This window comes from Diceros bicornis, chromosome 25 (assembly GCF_020826845.1).
Source record: "Diceros bicornis minor isolate mBicDic1 chromosome 25, mDicBic1.mat.cur, whole genome shotgun sequence".
NCBI classification, from domain to species: Eukaryota; Metazoa; Chordata; class Mammalia; order Perissodactyla; family Rhinocerotidae; genus Diceros; species Diceros bicornis.
Window position 1 is genome coordinate 37,495,725 of NC_080764.1, and position 19,670 is coordinate 37,515,394.

Genomic DNA, 19,670 nt, shown 5'->3' on the forward strand with positions numbered 1-19,670 from the left:
AATAGAAAACTTTCCCTTTGAATATAAAATATAGTAGAAGTTATAATAAATAAAACAGAAATAAAGTCCATAACATTGATCCATGTTTACATATGAATTTAGCCTAGGTGACAGGCAACTACTCAACAAATTATTATGGGGATATTAGTTTTCATTTGGGAAAAAAAAATTATGCCTTAATACAAAAAAATATATATATCCAGGGTAGATTAAGGACCTAAACAAAAAAATGAAAATAATTCTAAAAATATTCAAAAAATAAACAATAATTTTTAAAAAAATATTAGCCTGTGAATGGTCTTCATGGAGATACAAAATACAAAAGCTAGATATGAAAGGACTTGTGGATTATTTTTCCATATAGAAATTCAAGTTATGTACAATAAAGAATATCACAGTAAAGAAAAAAGACAAGCAAAAACTAGGAGAAAATATTTGCAAAACAGATGTTTGTGTACATACATATAAGCCCATGGGGGCATTTTACCTAAACTTCAATAATCAATATGAAAAACTTCACCCAAGGAAAACTAGGCAAAAAATATAAATAATTAATTCCCAGGAAAATTACAAAAAGCCAATAAATATAAGAAAAATTACTCAACTCTACTTGTAATTAGGGAAATGGAGAACGATGCAACGTAGTTTTGAAACCATCCCATTGGACATTTATTAACGCTGTCTACGTAAGAGCCCCAATAGAAACAATTTGATGTTAATCAAAATGAGGGTGGTCATGCAAACTATGACACATCTGCACACACACATAAAAGTAAAAAATCAATGGTGATGCATATATGTGGGGAAAAAAGTTAAAAGTATGTCTGCATAACTACACGTCTAACTACATGTGTAAATGCTCACAAAAAACTGAAAGGACATGTGGTAGAGGAAGGGAACATGATGTAAGGCATGCAGTAAGAAGAACTTTGTGCAGGGCCGGCCCCGTGGCTTAGCGGTTAAGTGCTTGCCCTACGCTACTGGCGGCCCGGGTTCGGATCCCGGGCGCGCACCGACGCACCGCTTCTCCGGCCATGCTGAGGCCGCGTCCCACATACAGCAACTAGAAGGATGTGCAACTATAACATACAACTATCTACTGCAGCTTTGGGGAGAAAAAGGGAAAAAAAAGGAGGAGGATTGGCATGGATATTAGCTCAGGGCTGATCTCCTCACAAAAAAAAAAAAAAAAAAGAACTTTGTGCTTTACTCTCTATTTTTCAGTACTGTTTGAATGTCTTACAAGATTATATTCGTGTATTAATTGTGTGGTGAAAATTATCAATTAATACAAAATGAAAGTATGTAATACGTGTTAGGCCCTGCTCTTACCATATGAACAGGTGGGTACTAGCACGCTGCCTCACCTCATTCCAGGAATCAGAAAAGGGCCAGGTGAGCCCTAGTGACCCCAAGCCAGTGGACTTTCACCAAAATCTCTCAGTTCCATTCACTTTATATGAGACATGCCAAGCACTTCTGAGTACTACTCTTTGGTAGCCTTTCCTGAATTCTCTATTTTGGGAGACCAGTCTGCTTACCTGATATCCCCTGGACACCTCCCTCTGTCCCTACCACACACACACACACACACACACACACACACACACACACACACACACGTACATATCCAGAGAACCTGGCAGGAAACCCTATCCTGAAGTAACTTGGCCAAAGGTTACTTTCCCCCTCATTTCCACCAGTCTTCCCTTCTATGGGCTTCTCCTGCCTTGTTATCAATGGAGCTCAAGGAAGGCCTCAGCTCCACGTCGGGTAGTAGCACTCTTCCATTCTGTAATCTCTGACCCTTCTAACCTCTCAAGGGTTCTCAAAACCTGGCCCTGAATAAACAAATAAATCTCTCATTAGAATTGGATCTACAGTGACCACATTTCCCCCACTGCTGTATCCTCCTAAGTTATTTCCTCCTAGGACAGAGTTCTTGGCATCATGAGATATATAAGCTTGCCGAAATTCTGTGCCAAATTTTGGCTTCATAAAGGAGTCTTTTACTCGACACCTTCCCTCATTAAAAACCACTGTCTGGGCTCTCTCTCTCTTAAACTGAAGCTCCCAATAGGCAGCTGTTACTGGTTGAATTGTGTCTCTCTAAAAAAAGATATATTGAAGTCCTAACACCAGTACCTCAGAATATGACCTATTAGGAAATAGGACCACTGCAGATATAATTTAAGTTAACATGGGTGGGCCCTTAATCCAATAAGACTGGTATTCTTATAAGCGGTTGTGAAGACAGAGACACACAGGGCGAACACCATGTGATGACAAAGACAGAGATTGGAGTCATGCAGCTGCAAGCCAAGGAACCAAAGAATGCCAGCAAACCACAGGAAAGAGGCAAGGAAGGACTCCCATACAGGTTTCAGAGGGAGTATGGCCCTGGGGCATCTTGATTTCAGACTGCTTACCTCCAGAACTGTGACACAATAAATCCCTATTGTTTTCAGCCACCTAGTTTGTGGTACTTTGTTATGGCAGCTCTAGCAAATTAATACACAAACGAATCCTAATATAAATGTGTTTGTTTCTGAAATTGCAAGAAAATGCAACTCTAGATGTCGATAGCTTTAAGAAGGCTCTTTATAACCCAAAACTGTTTAGTGATAACGATCAAAATATACTTAACACAATTCAAAGAACGTGGTTTTTAATACCCATTACTAATCTTATCACTTACATTGATAAATGGGATCTTCTCTGCTCTGACACAGATTTCACAATTCATTTCTAAAATCAAACACAGGTGGAACTCCTCTAAGTATGGGGAGATAAATGACCAATAAGAAATTGCCACTACCTCAAGAAGCTCAGTGTGAATGGAAATGACCACTGTGTGTCAATATTAAATATGGTATTGCTATTAAATTTAGACAGATATTCTTTATCTTACAGAAGTATTTACTTATTCCTAGTTTATTTATAAGTCTTGTTCTCTGAGGTAGATGTGCATCAAAATCGTTTTTGGCATTTCCAGAGATGATCATATTCTTTTCCTCTTCTGATCTTTTAAATTGAAAGTGTATAGTAATTGAATTGTAATATTGAATACTCCACCATGAATCTTGGAATAAACCTCATCTGATAGTGGTGTTTTAATCTTTAATATGCTGCTGCATCCACTGTATTAATTTTAAGACATGTCTACATTTATATTCATAAGTCTAATTGGCCTCTTGTGGTTCTGTCACTTTATCCTTGCTTGTTGGCTTAATGTTTTGTTTTTTGGGTTTTGGGTGCTTTTGATGCTGTTATTATTCTCTTTTGTTTTTTGGAATTAAAAATAGTCAGACCTTTTGCTATCAGTTTTATCTAGCTGCACAAAAATGATAAGCATAACTAGTGCAAGAAATATCACTTTATTGAAGATTTGATAGAACTAATGAAATGACTTAACTTGGTTTCTTGTGGAGAAAACATTTTAATACGGTTTTCAAATCTTTTCCAAAGATTTTGATTCAGATTGCCTCCTCTTCTTGGGTCAATGTTGGTCACTTATATTTTCCCAGAAAAGCATTCATATATATATTTCATATGTATAACTAAGATTTTCATATACATAACTAATGTTTTCTTATTTTAAGCTTCCATCTATCTAGTTGAAGCCCCTTTCTCATTTCCAATGTTGTATATTTGAGGTTTTCTATTTTGTCCTATATTGCCATTGCCAGAAATTGTTGATCTTTTAAAGAAGCAGCTCTTATATTTATTCATTACTTCCTACTGTTTCTCCATATTCTTCTTTATTGATATTTTCTTTTTACTTCCCCTAAATTAGCTTATTTTATTGCTTCTTTCTAGCTTCTCAGATTGGATGATTACTTAGATTCTTACAACACAGAACAAAAATGACAACTAACTTACGGTAGCAAAATCTCTATTATCCACAGAAATGATCCCCTCTATTATGTAAGATAATCAAGAATTGATTAAACCACATTAAATTTATTATCTGCATTCTGAAATCTAATGCCTAATGAAATATTCAATGTTCTATTGAATTACCTGTTTAAATACCTTTGGAACAGACTGACGGGGACAAATCTATAACAACAATGAAAGAACATCGACTGAGTATTTTTCAGCCTAGAAATCAATTATGTTTCAGATGGCAGTGAGTGGTGCAGTTAAAAGGTTGAAAGTCGACTGTGTACTTATAAAATCTGACAGTGTGAATCACTGAACAATAGTCCATCTGCTTTGTCCTGGAAATTTATTATACTTGAAAAGAAAAACCAACATCATAATGCAGATCTGTTAAATCTGGTCTCAAAAAAGTTAACTAGTGTCAAGTACTGGATGTTAATAAACTTGGCAAGATAAATAAAAGGCTAACATATAAGGCTACACAATAAGTATACTACATCTATTGCTATTAAGAGTAGAATTAAGCACTGTTTTAAATTTAACATTATATGACTATTACATAAGCATGGATTGAAGTGATATCAAAACAATATTCTAATTAATGGATTTAGAAAATTAAAAATGCTTTCTGCAGCACTTTCTTCTTGAAAGCGACTCAGCTCAGTTTTACAAATCCACTGATGAGCTAACCAAATTCTACAGCATGAGTTCAGTAAATTCAGCAAATCTCATAAAAAAATTAACTTACAGTCTCTATTAGATTTAATTCCAACTATTTTATTTCTACATATAAAGGTGATTTCAATTAAATTTTTTTCTGAATTTGTAAGATACGTATTGAGGTTTTTTTTCTACACTCTTAGTTTATTTCTGCCAGCTTGAGCAGAAACACTATTGTTTCGTGGATGTAGCGTCAGAGCATCTTAAGTTCAAATACTGACTCCTCTACTATTTGTATGACCTTGTACAAATTACCTCTGAGTTTCATTTTCTCCATTTTGTAGTCTTCATCTGAAGACAAACTGGGATAATATGTGTAAAGAACTAGGAAGAGTGCTTGGCATTTAGAAGTAATTCAAGTAATTTCTACCAAAGAATGAAAAAAAATTAAAATTATTCCATTATTTTATAAACAGGATATATAATTATTTGTATGTACCTCTCAGATATATTTGATATTAATCCTCCAAAAAATTGTCCTCAAAGTTTTAAAATCTTGTAAGGCAATCTTCCCTAAACTTCAGATATAACCACATACCATTTGTACCATTGTTTACTTAGTGTTTTCCCAAATCATTCTTTTTTTCTCTATCTTCACCTAGAACAATAGATATGCTATTTAGATATGCCAGTTATATTTTTTAAATATATACATAAAAATAAAATTATCAGGATTAATTTAAGGATTATCTCTGACCTAGAATCATCCTGTATCTGGCCAGCAGTGGTGTACTTCACTTTTTAATGATTACTGTTTTGAAGTTACATAATAATGTATGCCTCCAGATTATTTTCCTAATAAAATGTCTAACAATATAAAATTTTTGCAATGATTTACAAAGCAAGTAGATTTATCAACAGCGAATGTGTTCAAAAAATCTAGGTTATTGATTAAAAGTTAAGTAGAGGATCTAACAGGAGCTTATGCTCCCCCCAAGCTTCTAAAATTCATTAATAAATTAACGCCTGCTACTGCCACAAACGAGTGTTATCAGGTTCAGTTTACTGGTAAGACTGAGCAAGGAATACTCCTTTTCTTTCAGGATTTGAAATAGAACAAGGAACAATTTCTGTATATCACAGAAAATTACGTAATGAAAATAGCATCTACATCTCAAAAGAAAAATTTTTTATTTGTCTAACAGTCTCCAACTGTTCATGAGAAAACTTGGCCTTTTTCCTACCTATGTAAATAAACAGAAAAAAAGTTTGTTCCTAAGGATATATGATACCAGATATATTTATAATATGTGTTGCAAAAGATCTATCTCGGTGTATTCTACTGATATTTGATTAAAAAATTATTGAAGAATTCATCTATTTTGAAATATAATTATTGAGTATCAGAATTCTGTCAACCACATGGGTTATACAATCCAATATTTCAAATCATTGCCAGTATTTTTTGTGGAATTTAAGTCTCTCCATTTGAGCTAACAGTTAAATGTAGTTTAAAAATCTATCATATTAGTAAAAATATTTTGGAGCTATATATGGCATTTATGACATACCCCATTTCCTACAATTACGGGAAAAAACTGAACTTGTTAATAACCACTTCTCCAGCAAGGATTTTTCTTTAGAGTTTAGGGAGGTCTATCCATATACTTTCATAGTGTATATATGCATCCACAGAGAAAGTTTTATAAGATGCAGCTTTTAAATTACATGTAAAGTGGATTTGTCTAATTGAATGAATTTCTCTTCTCAGCAAAGAGTAGGCCAGGATAGACACATTTCATTTTTCTCTCAACCTTGCCCAACAGCTTTCAGTAAGAAGTAGGTAACTTTTTAACTGGTGGCTGTGGGTAAGAGAGACAAAAACAAGTTTAATGAAGAGGTGTGGGTTGTTCAGCTTACTTTCTCCCCCGAAAATGTATGGAGAATGTGCACCAGAAGAAAACTGGCATCCCATATTCAAGGTAAGAAGCCCCTTTTACAATATTGTCAGACGCAAAAAAAATGAAGAACATTTACATAAATTTATCAAACTGATAAGGTTTTTATGAAATAAAAAAATACTATTAATTAATACTACAGTAACTTCACATTATTTACATGAAGAGGACATGAGGAAAATCCCTTTGTAGAAGTATCTAGATATATTCATTCGAGTAAAGAAAAAGATGCAAATTCAAATTATTTCAAGGTAAAGGATGGTAATATATATGGTGAAGCATGAAACACAGCAGATAGTATCAGGAATTGGGCAAACTGGAGAAAGTATGCTCCATCTGAAAGCATTCCAAGTAAAAAAAGAGAAATAAACACTGTGCAGGTCAATACAAAACACAGGTTGACCTAATTTAGACCACAGGCCATGAGATAGGGATCCCAGTGTTAAACTCTAGGACGTTAAAGACAAGGTAAATGTACAAACAGGAAGTTCTCTTAAAAATCTAGAGTTTTTTCTGTGTATTTTTATTCATTTTTTGTATCTATGATTTTAGATTTAGCCAGTACAAAATATTTAGATGTAACCAGAGCACAAATATATATTAAAAATTAAGTATACAAATTAGTTTGAAACTGTCAATATTACATAGCATTCATTAAACACAAGCAGTAGACCACTTATTTTGCCTGGTCCCTTCTTACAGGGAATTGATCCTCCATTCCATTCCAACTCTGGAGGCACTGTCAATGAAGGTGTCTTACAGCCCCTGCCACACTGCCCAATTTTCATTCAAGAAAGGACACAGGATCCCAGGAGGGTCAGTCAAAGATCTTTTTCCAGAATTAACAGAGACACCAAGACGTTTCCTTCTGAGATTGATAGGAGTCAGGATGCTATAAGCATAAAGGTACAGAAGTCACCTTTCCCATTGATATAGACAGAGTCCCACCAAGAATGGAGTGAACCCAGAAGAAACCAGAGCCACAAAAATGGAAACAAATTCCTGCAACATAATAGAGCACCTGGATCTAATTGTGCTGACATCTAGTCAACCCCAGGGATTTTCAGTTACGGGAGTTAATAAATTCTCTTTTGTGTTGAAGCGAGTTTAGACTAGGTTTATATTACTTAAAAACAAAAAAGTGTCATAATATAAGAGACAAAGAAGGGATTTCAGTTTAATTTAAATTTATCCACTCAGATCTCATTGTATCTTCTAGGGCTTTCCATTCAAAGAACAGAAGCAATTTTCCCTCTATATATTTCTCTAACTCAACACATACAAATATTCTAAATTATCTTACTATCCCCACCTAATCATCAGTACCTTTGGAGAGGAGGGATAAAAGAAGAACTATTATCTTATTCGCTAAGTCCCCAGGTTTACTACATATTCTATATATACTTGGAGAAAAGCAATTTTTTAATAGAGGACAAAATCTATCATTAATAATAATCAAGATATCAATTATATAAAGTATCATACATACCAGGATTATTTTATGAACCCAACTAAGCATTAATGGAATAAACTTAAAAAAAAAAAACTGAAAGCATTTAAACCAATTTTTATGTTATACGGCATAGTACGTCAAAAAAATTCAGCCATACATCAATACACTTGAATATCAATGTGGCCCAAAGCAAAGAAATCACAAATACCATCCACCTACTAGTCTCTAAGGCATGATTAATGAAAAAACTATTTCAGAAAAACAGCCATCATCATCTCCATTTATAGCAGTTAATTCAATAGTCACTCTCACCACAGGTTTCAAAGATGAACCAAACTAGAGAAAGCAACGCATACTCACAAATTATAAAGCATGTCGGCCATGTTGCTACGGTAGTACAAAGCATTTCTATAGGCGCTTTCAGCTTCAGAAATTTTGCTCTGACTCTTCAGAACATTTCCAAGGTTACCCCATGCTGCCAAGAAGAGAAAGAAGTATTCAGGCTGAGCATCAAAACAATTATACGAGACATAATATCAGGCCGCCAGGAAGTACCCCAGGGAAAGAAAACCTTCATAAAATATTTTTAAGAAGGAAAATTTATTTTCTTTCTACTCCAACATTTCATCAAACCAGGAGATTTATTTAAATCTCAGCCTAAAAATCAAAGCCTAAAAAAAATTAATTATTATGTGTCAAGGCTGACCTACAGATACAGTTCATCACAAAGCCAAGAACAACAATATCTTAAGATCACCTTCAAAGACTTCATGCTCTTTCAAATTTCGGGAAGGGTCTTCACGGCCTGAAATTATTGTATACTTAGTGAACCAGACACTATAAGAAATCACCTTAAAATTAACATTTCATTCAAATATGAAAAAACTGATAAATGACATGGAAGAACTGGGGATAAAAAGCAAGATAACTAAGTAAGATCAAAGCTATAAAGAGGGTTAATAGTCATCAGAACATATCAGTAAAACATTATGCTTCTTAAAACAGTTAAGTTTATATGGTTTATTCATGTTTAATGTTCTTTTATATCCTTCTTGCTAATAAATTCATTTGTGGGGAAAATCACTATTTCAGTATTTCCATATATAATGTTAAAAAAAATCAGTATTTTTCTGTATGCCCTTTATTTTTCACCCCAAATAATCATGATTTCTCAGAATTAAAAATAACCAAAGGCACACCATCAACAGCTGCCCATGTAGCTTGGCTGTCAAGCAGACCTATCTCTCAAACCTGGATGCTTCTCTCGTCTTCTTTCCTTCCCAAAGAGATAGGGTGTCAAGTCCTGAAACCAGAGTCTGTCTCAGCCAGAAGACAGGGATAAGAAGAAGGTTTCTGTGTGTCAAGATATTTTTATTTGGATAATTACTGACTGTATCTGAAGAATGAAAGGGGTTTGGGGGGGTATCAATTTTTAATGCATAAAAAGTATAGAATCTTTCAGTCCCAAATGTGCCTATGTGCCCTGTAATTTAACACTCTGTGACTCAGTTTACTCATCTGTAAAATGGGAAAAATAATTAGTATCTCCTGTGTTTTGTGATGAGGATTAATCGACTTAACATACGTAGGATGTTTAAGACAGTGCCTGCCACATGGCAAACACTCAGCAAATACTTGCTATAATCATTAATATTATTGTGGTTGATGCTCTTTGCAATTTACCATGCCAAGTATTGCTTACAGAAATAATATCAAATATAATGTATTTTACGCCCTTATGTTATCTATAGAGAATAAAAATCTTTCGTATTTGGAAAGTCATATACTTCCTTTTGCCTCTAATGGAAAACAGAGGAAAAGCACTGTACTTATAATTATCCAGCACCTAATAATGCCACATACCACATCACACACTTGAAATGTATCATCTCCCTAAGCTCTCAACACAGTCCCGTAAATAAATACCTCATCCACAGAGTGGATGAGGAAACAGACTCAGAGACACTTAAGAACTTGCCAAGTTAATACAGGAGTATTAGAGCTGGAATTTCAATCCAAGTCTGGCTGTTCCAAACTTTTTCCACCCTCCACCGAGCATTTTCATATCACATTTCATTTTTCACTGCAAACCAACATTCACACACTACAATTAGGCCATGGCATTACAAGTCCATAGAAAGTTGAGTCCTTAAATTGAAAGATAAAAGTTAGTTTAAAATATTATCAAATTCAAATACTAAATTCAATAATATTAAATATAAAGTAGGAAAAACATATAATAAAACAAATTATAATTATCTGCAATTTAATAGGTATAACACCACATATATTTTATATCTAGCCCCCACCACCACCACCAAATTAATAAAGTATGGCTCTATGGAAACCTCTAATAGCCAGGCTGTTTTTCAACCCACCTCACCTCTCCCAAAGCTCAGCTTTGATTGTGACATTAGTAAATTAAAATATATTTACACTGGAATCACTCCAGAAAAATGCATCCTAATATTAATTTAAGCACCAAGAAAACATCATTATAATGCTATCTGATCTAACCCATAGTCTTAGAACACAGATGCTGAAAGAAACATTATAGCAAGGAATTATTTTGCATATTTTAGGGCATATTTCCAGAGGAACAGATTGACATTTTTTTCCAGGTACTTATACCTCAATTAAATAATAAACTAACAAGTGTTTCTCTTGTTAATCGTCACAGACATATAGTTAAGTCTAGGATATATGTTTACTCATTCAGTTGGTTGTTCATTTACTCATCCATAAATGTACTCATTTATTAAACAGATATTTGTTAAGCACCTATTTTGTGCCAGGAACTTTATTAGGGGCTGGGCACTTGGAATGGTACCTATATACAAGTTCCCACCTACTCGGAGATTATGTTTGAAGTGAGGGGTAAAGTTGAGGGAGGACGAGAGGACCACACAACAGAATAAATGAATTAACTTCAGAAAGTGATAAGTACTACAAACAACATAAAACAAAGTGAGGTGGAGTGGATGAGACAATTTATATAGCAATATCTCAGAAACAAGGAAATGGGTGTGACCTCTAAGGACTGAAGGATAAGGAGCCAGCCTTGCAGGGATCCGTGATTCCAGGTAACAGGAATAGTAAGAGCCAAGGAGCTAAGGTGGCTTCCTCCGGGACAGGCAGCAGAGAAGATGGTTTTTCAGAGTGAGATTACAATTTAGAAGTTAAAAATCATCGGCAAGGTTATCTGCGGCAAAGCCACAATGTGATACTAAGTTTCTTGGATTTTGTCCAAATGGAAATCTCTCACACCTTTTTGATGAAGTCACTGCCCTGGATGACTAGGGGAAAAAAAAGAAAATTCCCAAATTAAGGATATATTTTTAAAACAACTTTAATTGCTCATAGATAAGAGAGGAAGGAAGGAAGGAAGGAAGGGAGGGAGGGGGGTAGGGGTAGGCTTTGATGTCCTGAGCTCATCTGACACTCACCACCAGGCTATTTTATTCTCCTATTGTACAAACACAGTCTTACAGAAGATCAGCTCGAGGGTTACTCTGAGATCACGATAAATGAGACAAAGCAAAATCACGCCAAAATTTTACTAAACACGAAAAAGAAAAGGCCACTGTACAACCCCCAAAATACAAACATCCCCCTTTCTTGCTAAATGAATGACTTCTTTATCCAGTCATAGAATTATCCCAGCATCCAATCTAGAGGACACACCTGCTTCCTTAGACCCTCTCCCAAATGACCCAACCAAAGTCCAAATCCTATGATAGGACATATAATGAGATACCCCAGGGTCCCCACAGTGTAGTGGTCTCTCAGCACAAGGAGTAATTAAGCCAATTTCTTTCCTACCAGTGTGCTCCTGGTGGTCTTTGGCTGAAAGGCACTGACATAGAGGATTTCGTCTAACTCAGATATGAAAACAATTCCTTTACAAAATCCCTTCTTCCTTGGATAATTGTTCTTTAATACTGTTTTTAACAAAACAGATTTTAGGTTTTTTAAGTAAGAGCTGCCAAAACTAAGTGTAAAATTGTTACATACTTCTTTTTGGTGTGAAAACTGCTGTCACTATTTCCATACTTTCAAATTTAAATGTGATTGATTTTTGCATCAGTGCTACCAAAACTCAAGGCTAACATAAAGATCACTTCTAAAAATACAAAGCTATCCTATAGACTATGACTTAAAATAAAAAATCCTATTAGTAGTCACCTAAATAGTAATTCTTTTCATAAAAGCTGTTCATTTACCATGTTTCAATGATGAAACAAAAAGTGAAAAAAAATCATTGTTGAATTGAGAAATCATTTAAAATCTAGCTATGACAGATATATCATAGTTTAAAGGAAAATACATTAAAGTGAACTATAAAAAGTACATCTTAAAAGCACTAATGTGATGATTTCACATCTATATAATTAACCTATAGAATTAATCAGTGTAGCTATGGGTTAATTTTCTTATCTATTACTTGATAAATTTGATCACATTACCAAGTCAACTTTTTTTATATCAGATCAATTTTTAAATCTAGCTGGTCTGACTACTTGAAAGTGTCCAAACCAAAACTTGAAAAATAAGGAATGTTGCAAGGCTCATGGACAGGACAATTTAACATTATAGAGATGTCAATTCTCCCAAAGTTAATCTTTAAATTCTATGTAATTCCAATCAATATTTTAGCCTCATTTATTAACGAACTCAAAAAAATGTATTCTAACCATAAGAGAAAAATGAAACTGGATTTTTATACAATATTCACCATATACAAGGGGAAACTACAAATAGTTTTAAAAGTTAAATGTGAAAAGGTAAAGCTAACAGAAGAATATGTAAAAGAATAGCTCTGTGGAAGGGAAGGGAAAGGGACTTCTTAAAAAAACCTCCAAATATAACTCTAAAGGTAAAAAGCTGATGAATTTGAGTATCTCAAAATGAAGGACTTCTATTTATTGAAGGACACTATGGACAAAGTTAAACATGCATTAAAACAGCAGAAGAAGATATTTCAGACATCTAAACAAACCAGAGATGGTACTTAGAAAATAAAAAGAACTCCTAACAAAGCAACAAGCAAAAGACAAGATATCTAACAGAGGGGGGAAGAAAATCGGATAAGGATATGAACAGGAATTTACAAAAAGGGAAACCAAAATAAATTAAAGCATTTTAACTAATACTCAAATTCCTTAGTAACCCAGAAAAATGCAAATTATAACAATAAAATTTGAGATTGGCAAAAATTAGAAAACTGGGTAAAGACAAGTACTGGTGGGGATGTGGGGAAGGGCCCTGGGCACTGTGGGGAGCAGCATGGCCTGCGGCAGCCATTCTGTTACTCAGTCCAATTAACAAACGTCATTGACTAAGTCAAGGATAAACCCTGACCAACAACCCCACTCCCAGAGAAATTCTCACCTAAGAGCACATGTAAAAGGGTGCTTAATGCAAGCCTCTCAGTGCTGGCTGACAGTGGGAAGGAAGATCTGTCTATCACGGGGTACCATGTGGGACCTAACCTTGATGGATGACCACGCGGCAGTGAGGACCAACAAATTCCATGCAAACACTGCAACGTGAATGGGCCTTAAAAAGCTCACAAAGAGTCAAAATACTGAATGCATTCTGTGTCACAACACCAGCTATAAATATTAAAAATTCATTCTCCCCAAAACACCACTACATATGTTACAAGGGTCTATTACAAATCTAAGGATGCAAATCAAGTATGTTAGAGCACTTGCCTATGGTGCAAAGAAAGAAGGAAGTTAGGAATAGAGATAAAAGAGAATAAACACATGAATAAAAGAGGAAACTTGCAGGGATCATCCTGAAAACTGGCCATGAGCTGAGGAATATAATTAATCTAACCCTCTGCAACTGGGTTCAGGGGAAAGGAGAAAAGAGAAACGGAGGGGACGGGTGGAAAGAAAGAAGAAAAGCAAAATTATGGTCACATCCCACATTCTTTTAAAATAGAGATGAGCTTATCCTATATCCTACTTAAGGAATACAGGGTTTTAACATTCACTAAACTTTTTCTTGTACAAAGACAATTCGAAACAGATGTTTGGGATTATCTTCAAATTTTCACTTGGTAATTATACTTTGGACCAACAGAACTTAAACATCTTGTATTTTCATTAACATTTAATGTCATTTACATTTTTTACATTTTTAGCTCATACATTTTATTGATGCATTCATTTCATGTAGTGATTTTTTAAAGTACAGTTTTACTGAACTAGAATCCAGGAAATTCTTCCAAGAAATTGTGATGAAGCCTAAAAAAAATATATCCATGTTTTTAAAGTCTGTATTTTAACAGACAGTGTGCACAGATGAATCCAATTCACACTTTAAACTCTGGAGATAGCATAACAAAGCACTTATTTGAAGTTCAAAAAAATATAGTTAGTTTATTCTAACACGTCAATATAATTTTTAAAAGTTTTTCCCAATAGCGTTTCAAAACACTCAGAGTACTCATTTTACTCCTGTTGTTTTACAAAATGAATATTATAAGAGGCTGCGCTCATTTGGGTGGACTACTGTCCCATCTCATGGCCTTACCTTGCAGCCCTATGAGACTAGATGAAGGAAAAGAGCAGGAAAAGGTGAAGGGAGAGGAGGAGATGGAGAAGGAATAAAAAAAATATATTATAAAAATAAAAATAATAATCAAGTTTCATTTATTTAAAGCTTATTACATGCTTGACAGTGTCCAGAACTTATTTAACCTAATAAAAACCTCAGAAGTATATTACTGTACCCATTTCATTGATGAGAAAACTGAGGTTAACTCCTGAAGTAGTGAACTTAATGATAAGAGAGATCCAGATCTGTTTCTAGGCATCAGAATCTACTTAGAGGTAAGGCTATCTTACTCTCTCAATATTGAGTTTGAATACAAAGTAGAACAGCATATTATATTACTCAGTGTTTTGACATATTTAATTGATGAAATGGAGTATAATATGAAAACAAAATAAATTATCCAAATGAGTCATCCCCTTAGAACTGATAGGGGCAAAAAACTCCAGAAACAACAAAATATAGCTATCTGGTACCCATATTTCATAATGTATTTTCCATACCATAGAAAAATTAATGCCAAACAACATATTGAGTGTTTTACATTTCTTTGGGAATGTAATTTTAAATGTTACATTTTCCAGTTAACGCACTGGAAATAAAACATACTCTACCTGTGTAAACAAATGGTTTTTGCTCCAAGATGCTAGGGACTTAGGTACGTTTATCAAGATCTAAGTGTTATGAAGATGCCTTACACAGGACAGAGATTTAAAAAGCATGTTTAACAAGTACAAGATTTATTTCCTAAGACTAAGCATATATGATGATTACATTAAGAGAAGGCAAACAGATGCTTCTAGATATCACTGGATAAGCTTTAGAAAATCTGATCTGTGAAGTTATTTTATTTTCAAAAAGAAAACAAAATTTTTCTGTTAAAAAAATCAGGAAGTGAAGCAGCAGAAATAACTCTTATATCTCAAGGGCCCTTCACATTGATATTCAACTGCCTCTCACAGGTATTCACTTACTAAGAAACTTGACCTTAATTCACAATGAAAGCTGTCTTGTACTTAGCCCACAATCTGCCACAGTTTATTTTATGTTCTTCGAAAGGCAGAAGAACAATTAAATATTCCCATCTTGCTAAAGTTGTTCTAAAGAGAAAATCAAATGTGAGCTCCCTCTAGAAATGTTAAGTGATCTACAGCAATAAATACCTCCAAAATTTTTTCAGAGCCCTCATTCAAATACAGAGTAGTTATAAGCTCACAGAGTAAATTCAAACTTACTCTAAAGTAACTATTGCAATTTCATATCTCTTGACATATTTTACAAAATCAATACAGGGAGATTTAAACAATTTTTTCAAGGATATTTTTACTTCATATTAAAACGTCTGAAGATATGAATATTCATTTATTATAAAGAAGTTAAAATTTATGATGATTTCGGAATACACTGCCCTTTTAAAAATTAGCTAATAAGATGAATGAATCTTTAATATTAATGTTTAAATTTCAGCTACTTAACATTCAGGTCTACATGAGCAATCATGCCTCAGGGTTATCATATCAACATTTTCATTTCACTGGTGCACTGAACATAGCCACCAAAATCAGTAAGGGTTCTCTCTCATTTTTGACTTCTACCTTCAGCTAAAATTCATTTTTACCTTAGAACTTTAATACATGTCTTTAATCCCTATATCAAAATTTGGAGTTCTATGTAAAGATCTGGCAAAATTGAAATATTTAACTGCATTAAATAAGGTGATAAATCCTAAGTTTTGCTTCTTCCAACTCTGAGTTACTTGTTTGAACTTACTGCAGAATGCTACCCTAAAAAGGGTTAAAAACTGAAATCTTGCCAGTTAGCCAAGCCAGACCAGCTGTGAAAGAAAATAAATACAGGAGTGCCTAAAGTATCTGATAAGAATTGTTTCTATTGAGATTACAGGCCTATTTTTAGGCTAAATTTTGTGTATATATTTTCTCTTTTAATCCTCATAACAAAGGAGAATATCATCCAGTTGACACTAGATGAGAAAACTGCCTCAGAGAAGTAGAATCTTTAAGAAGACACTTCAAAGCTAACTGAGCTAAAAGTTGGGTCTGTCTGGGCCCAAAGCCCTTGCTTTTAACCACTATGGAACATTGGACTTGAGATATGTTCCAAAAATGGTATTACCAAAGATATAATTTAAATAAATAGCATTTTAAAATATAAAGATTAACTATGTTAAACTTCCTAATCTCAATGGAGAGGGGAAAAAGAAAAAAGAAAGCAGAGGAGGGAGGAAAAAAGAGTCACTCAACTGCATGGAACTTAAGATAAATGTGAATACGTTTTTTAACCAAAAGGCTTTCTCACTCTATCCATTAGTAAAGATTGTAAAGGGGTCAACATTTGTAGGCTGGGCTTTTTACTAATTGTATAACAGTCACTTCATATGACTCTAGGGAAATAACAGCCCATATAATCCTGCAAGAATTTATTTTTCCTAAAGTAATTATACCTTGGATTATTACAAAAAAGATCATAATGTTAAGTGAGTAAAAGAAAAAAAGCTTGTCTAGTTAAAATGTTAAGTGGAAAAGTGGACATAATTTAAAGATTATGATTCATATGATATCAGAATACCAGAATATATATACCATATACTTATATATAATTCTAATTACTATAGCAATTTTATAATATGCAATTATTTCTCTTGTTTCCCTATCTTTGGTTACTTCAAATGGACCCGAAACTAAATCTATTCCTAATAAGGAAAAAAAGCATTAAAAACGAAAAGATTAAATTTAGTATTCCAATAATATGTTAACATTATTTGTTTTGACAACACTGTTAGTCACTATAATATCTATGTGCATATCGTAATACTCACATACACAATTCAGTACAGGTTTTTTTGTTTTAACAAATCTAGGGTTGTTCCTTAGCATTTTACCATCTGCAATCTCTACCATATTCCTGACTTTGACCATGAGCCACCCCCACATCTAATGTCTGCTACCAGTACCACTCATGGTCTGTGATGCGGGGTCCTACCTGTGACTGCGTTGACTCATTAATTTCCCATCTGTGCTCAGAATTTTTCCCACGGCCTCTCCACCAAAACAAAACAAAAAATCTGTTCTATGTCCCTTTCTAACAACAATGTGCTCTCTGCAAAGTTTCTGATTAACTAACCTACAGTATTCTATATTAAGACAGTAAATACAACTGCATTAACAAAGATAATGACTGGACAAGGGGGAAGAATTTGGAAGCACCTGAGCCTTGAGACTCTCCTCCAATCTTACCAACAGACCCTTTTTTGTCTATCATGTTGTTGGAAGTAGTCAATAAAACACTTGGTGAATATATAATTGGCATGCCACCAATAATGACCTCTTTCATATAACAGATCTACCAATTCAGTAAAGGCTTTTTAGAAATTTATCATATCCGGCTGATCTCTCAGCCCAAGAAGTTGTTTAACAGGTACCTTTAAATAGACTGTAAATTCTAAAAAGTAGTAGAGTTGCTTCTGAGTTCTCATCAGGAACAGAATTGTCCCAAAGAACCCATTACAACTTGCTTCTATCATAATCGGTACCATTTGAACCAGCTCTGAAAGAGGAAGAACACTCAGAAAGAAAGGCCAAGTTTTTGGATAACCATGTCAGGAGTTCTATACAACCCCGGGGGGAAAAAACGAATCCTTTTTTTTTTTTTTTTAATTCCCTCCTTTGTTCTTTTATAATCTCATAATCTCCTTTATCTCACAGTGAATCCTGTCATCATTTGATGAGTCTCTGCCATCATGGCCTCAGGTTAGTATCCTACTATGTGTCACTAACAGGAACTTTGATGTGGAAACGTAAAACAAAATATCCAAAACCTAAGTTTTAGTACAAGTCCTGTTACCAATTAGATCTGGTACACTGAAGTAAATTACTTGACTCTTCTATTTCTTATTAGCAATAGTAAAAACAATAATGTAGTCAACACATAATGGGGGCCAAACCCTGGGCTAGGCATGCTACAGGTACTCGGTCCCACACAGTGGCAGTGCTGTACTCACTATACAGATCAACAACTGGAGGCTCAGAAGTTGTGATAACACTGTAAGGATGAGGATAACAGTTATGAAGGGCCTGGGCCAGGACTCGTACCCACATCTACCTTACTGCAAAGTCCACACTCTTTACCACGCTGTCTCTCCTTAGGCATTCTGCCTCTCCGTTTCTCATCTGTAAAATAGGTGTGACAATGCTTGCCCAAGATAAACTCCAGCATCACTGAGATGATTAAATAAGACCACAGATGTATAACTCGCTGAAAAGTATATTATTAGAGAAAAAGAATGACATTTCATTAATAGATTATCATCCATAAAAAGCAGAGCCAATTAGAGATGTACTTTTATAGTACACTTCCTATATTCTGCATCTGTGAGCAGGCGACTGAGACTTTCCTGGCCCAGCAAATCCAGGCCAACAAAAACAAAACTCAAAGTAACACTAAATACTCTCAAAGCCAGTTTTAAGATTAAGAAAAATAATGAAAATCCTAAAGATTACGTTTTATTTTATTAAAAAAAAATTTGCTTCTAAGATAAAAATATAGTACATCTCAAATACAGTACATCAGCAACTATTTATACTGTATACTAACTTGTCTATATTAATTTCTGACAATCACTTTTATCAACTCAGCAGCTAGTGTTGAACATGGCAAAAGCAGAGGTAATACTAGAGAAAAGGAGATTTAAAAAAGAAGAAATGATCAGTAAAAATACAAATTTCAAGAATAAAATATTTGGGGCCGGCCCGGTGGCGCAAGCGGTTGGGTGTGCCGCTCCGCTGTGGAGGCCCGGGGTTCACCAGTTCGGATCCCGGGCGCACATCGACGCACTGCTTGTCAAGCCATGCTGTGGCGGCGTCCCATATAAAGTGGAGGAAGATGGGCACGGATGTTAGCCCAGGGCCAGTCTTCCTCAGCTAAAAGAGGAGGATTGGCAGATGTTAGCACAGGGCTGATCTCCTCACAAAAAAAAAAAAGAAAAAGAATAAAATATTGATGTGAGTAAAAAATATGTATGCATGCTGACAAGAATAAAAGAACAATTATCTGTTAAATAACTATACGAAATTTCTAAAACTAAATATCAATTACCTTTGCTATATGCACAAATCCTGCAAAACTATCTT

General features: G+C 34.4%; 1 protein-coding gene across 2 annotated transcripts in view; it reads right to left on the reverse strand.

Moving 5' to 3' along the window:
* Nucleotides 1-19,670, reverse strand: part of TMTC2 (transmembrane O-mannosyltransferase targeting cadherins 2) — a 387,738-nt gene that overhangs the window by 170,343 nt on the left and 197,725 nt on the right. For both annotated transcript variants that reach the window (XM_058568709.1, XM_058568710.1), the window contains exon 4: nucleotides 8,317-8,431. In XM_058568709.1, coding sequence (XP_058424692.1) covers nucleotides 8,317-8,431 — 115 coding nt within the window. The remainder of the gene's footprint in view (nucleotides 1-8,316; nucleotides 8,432-19,670) is intronic.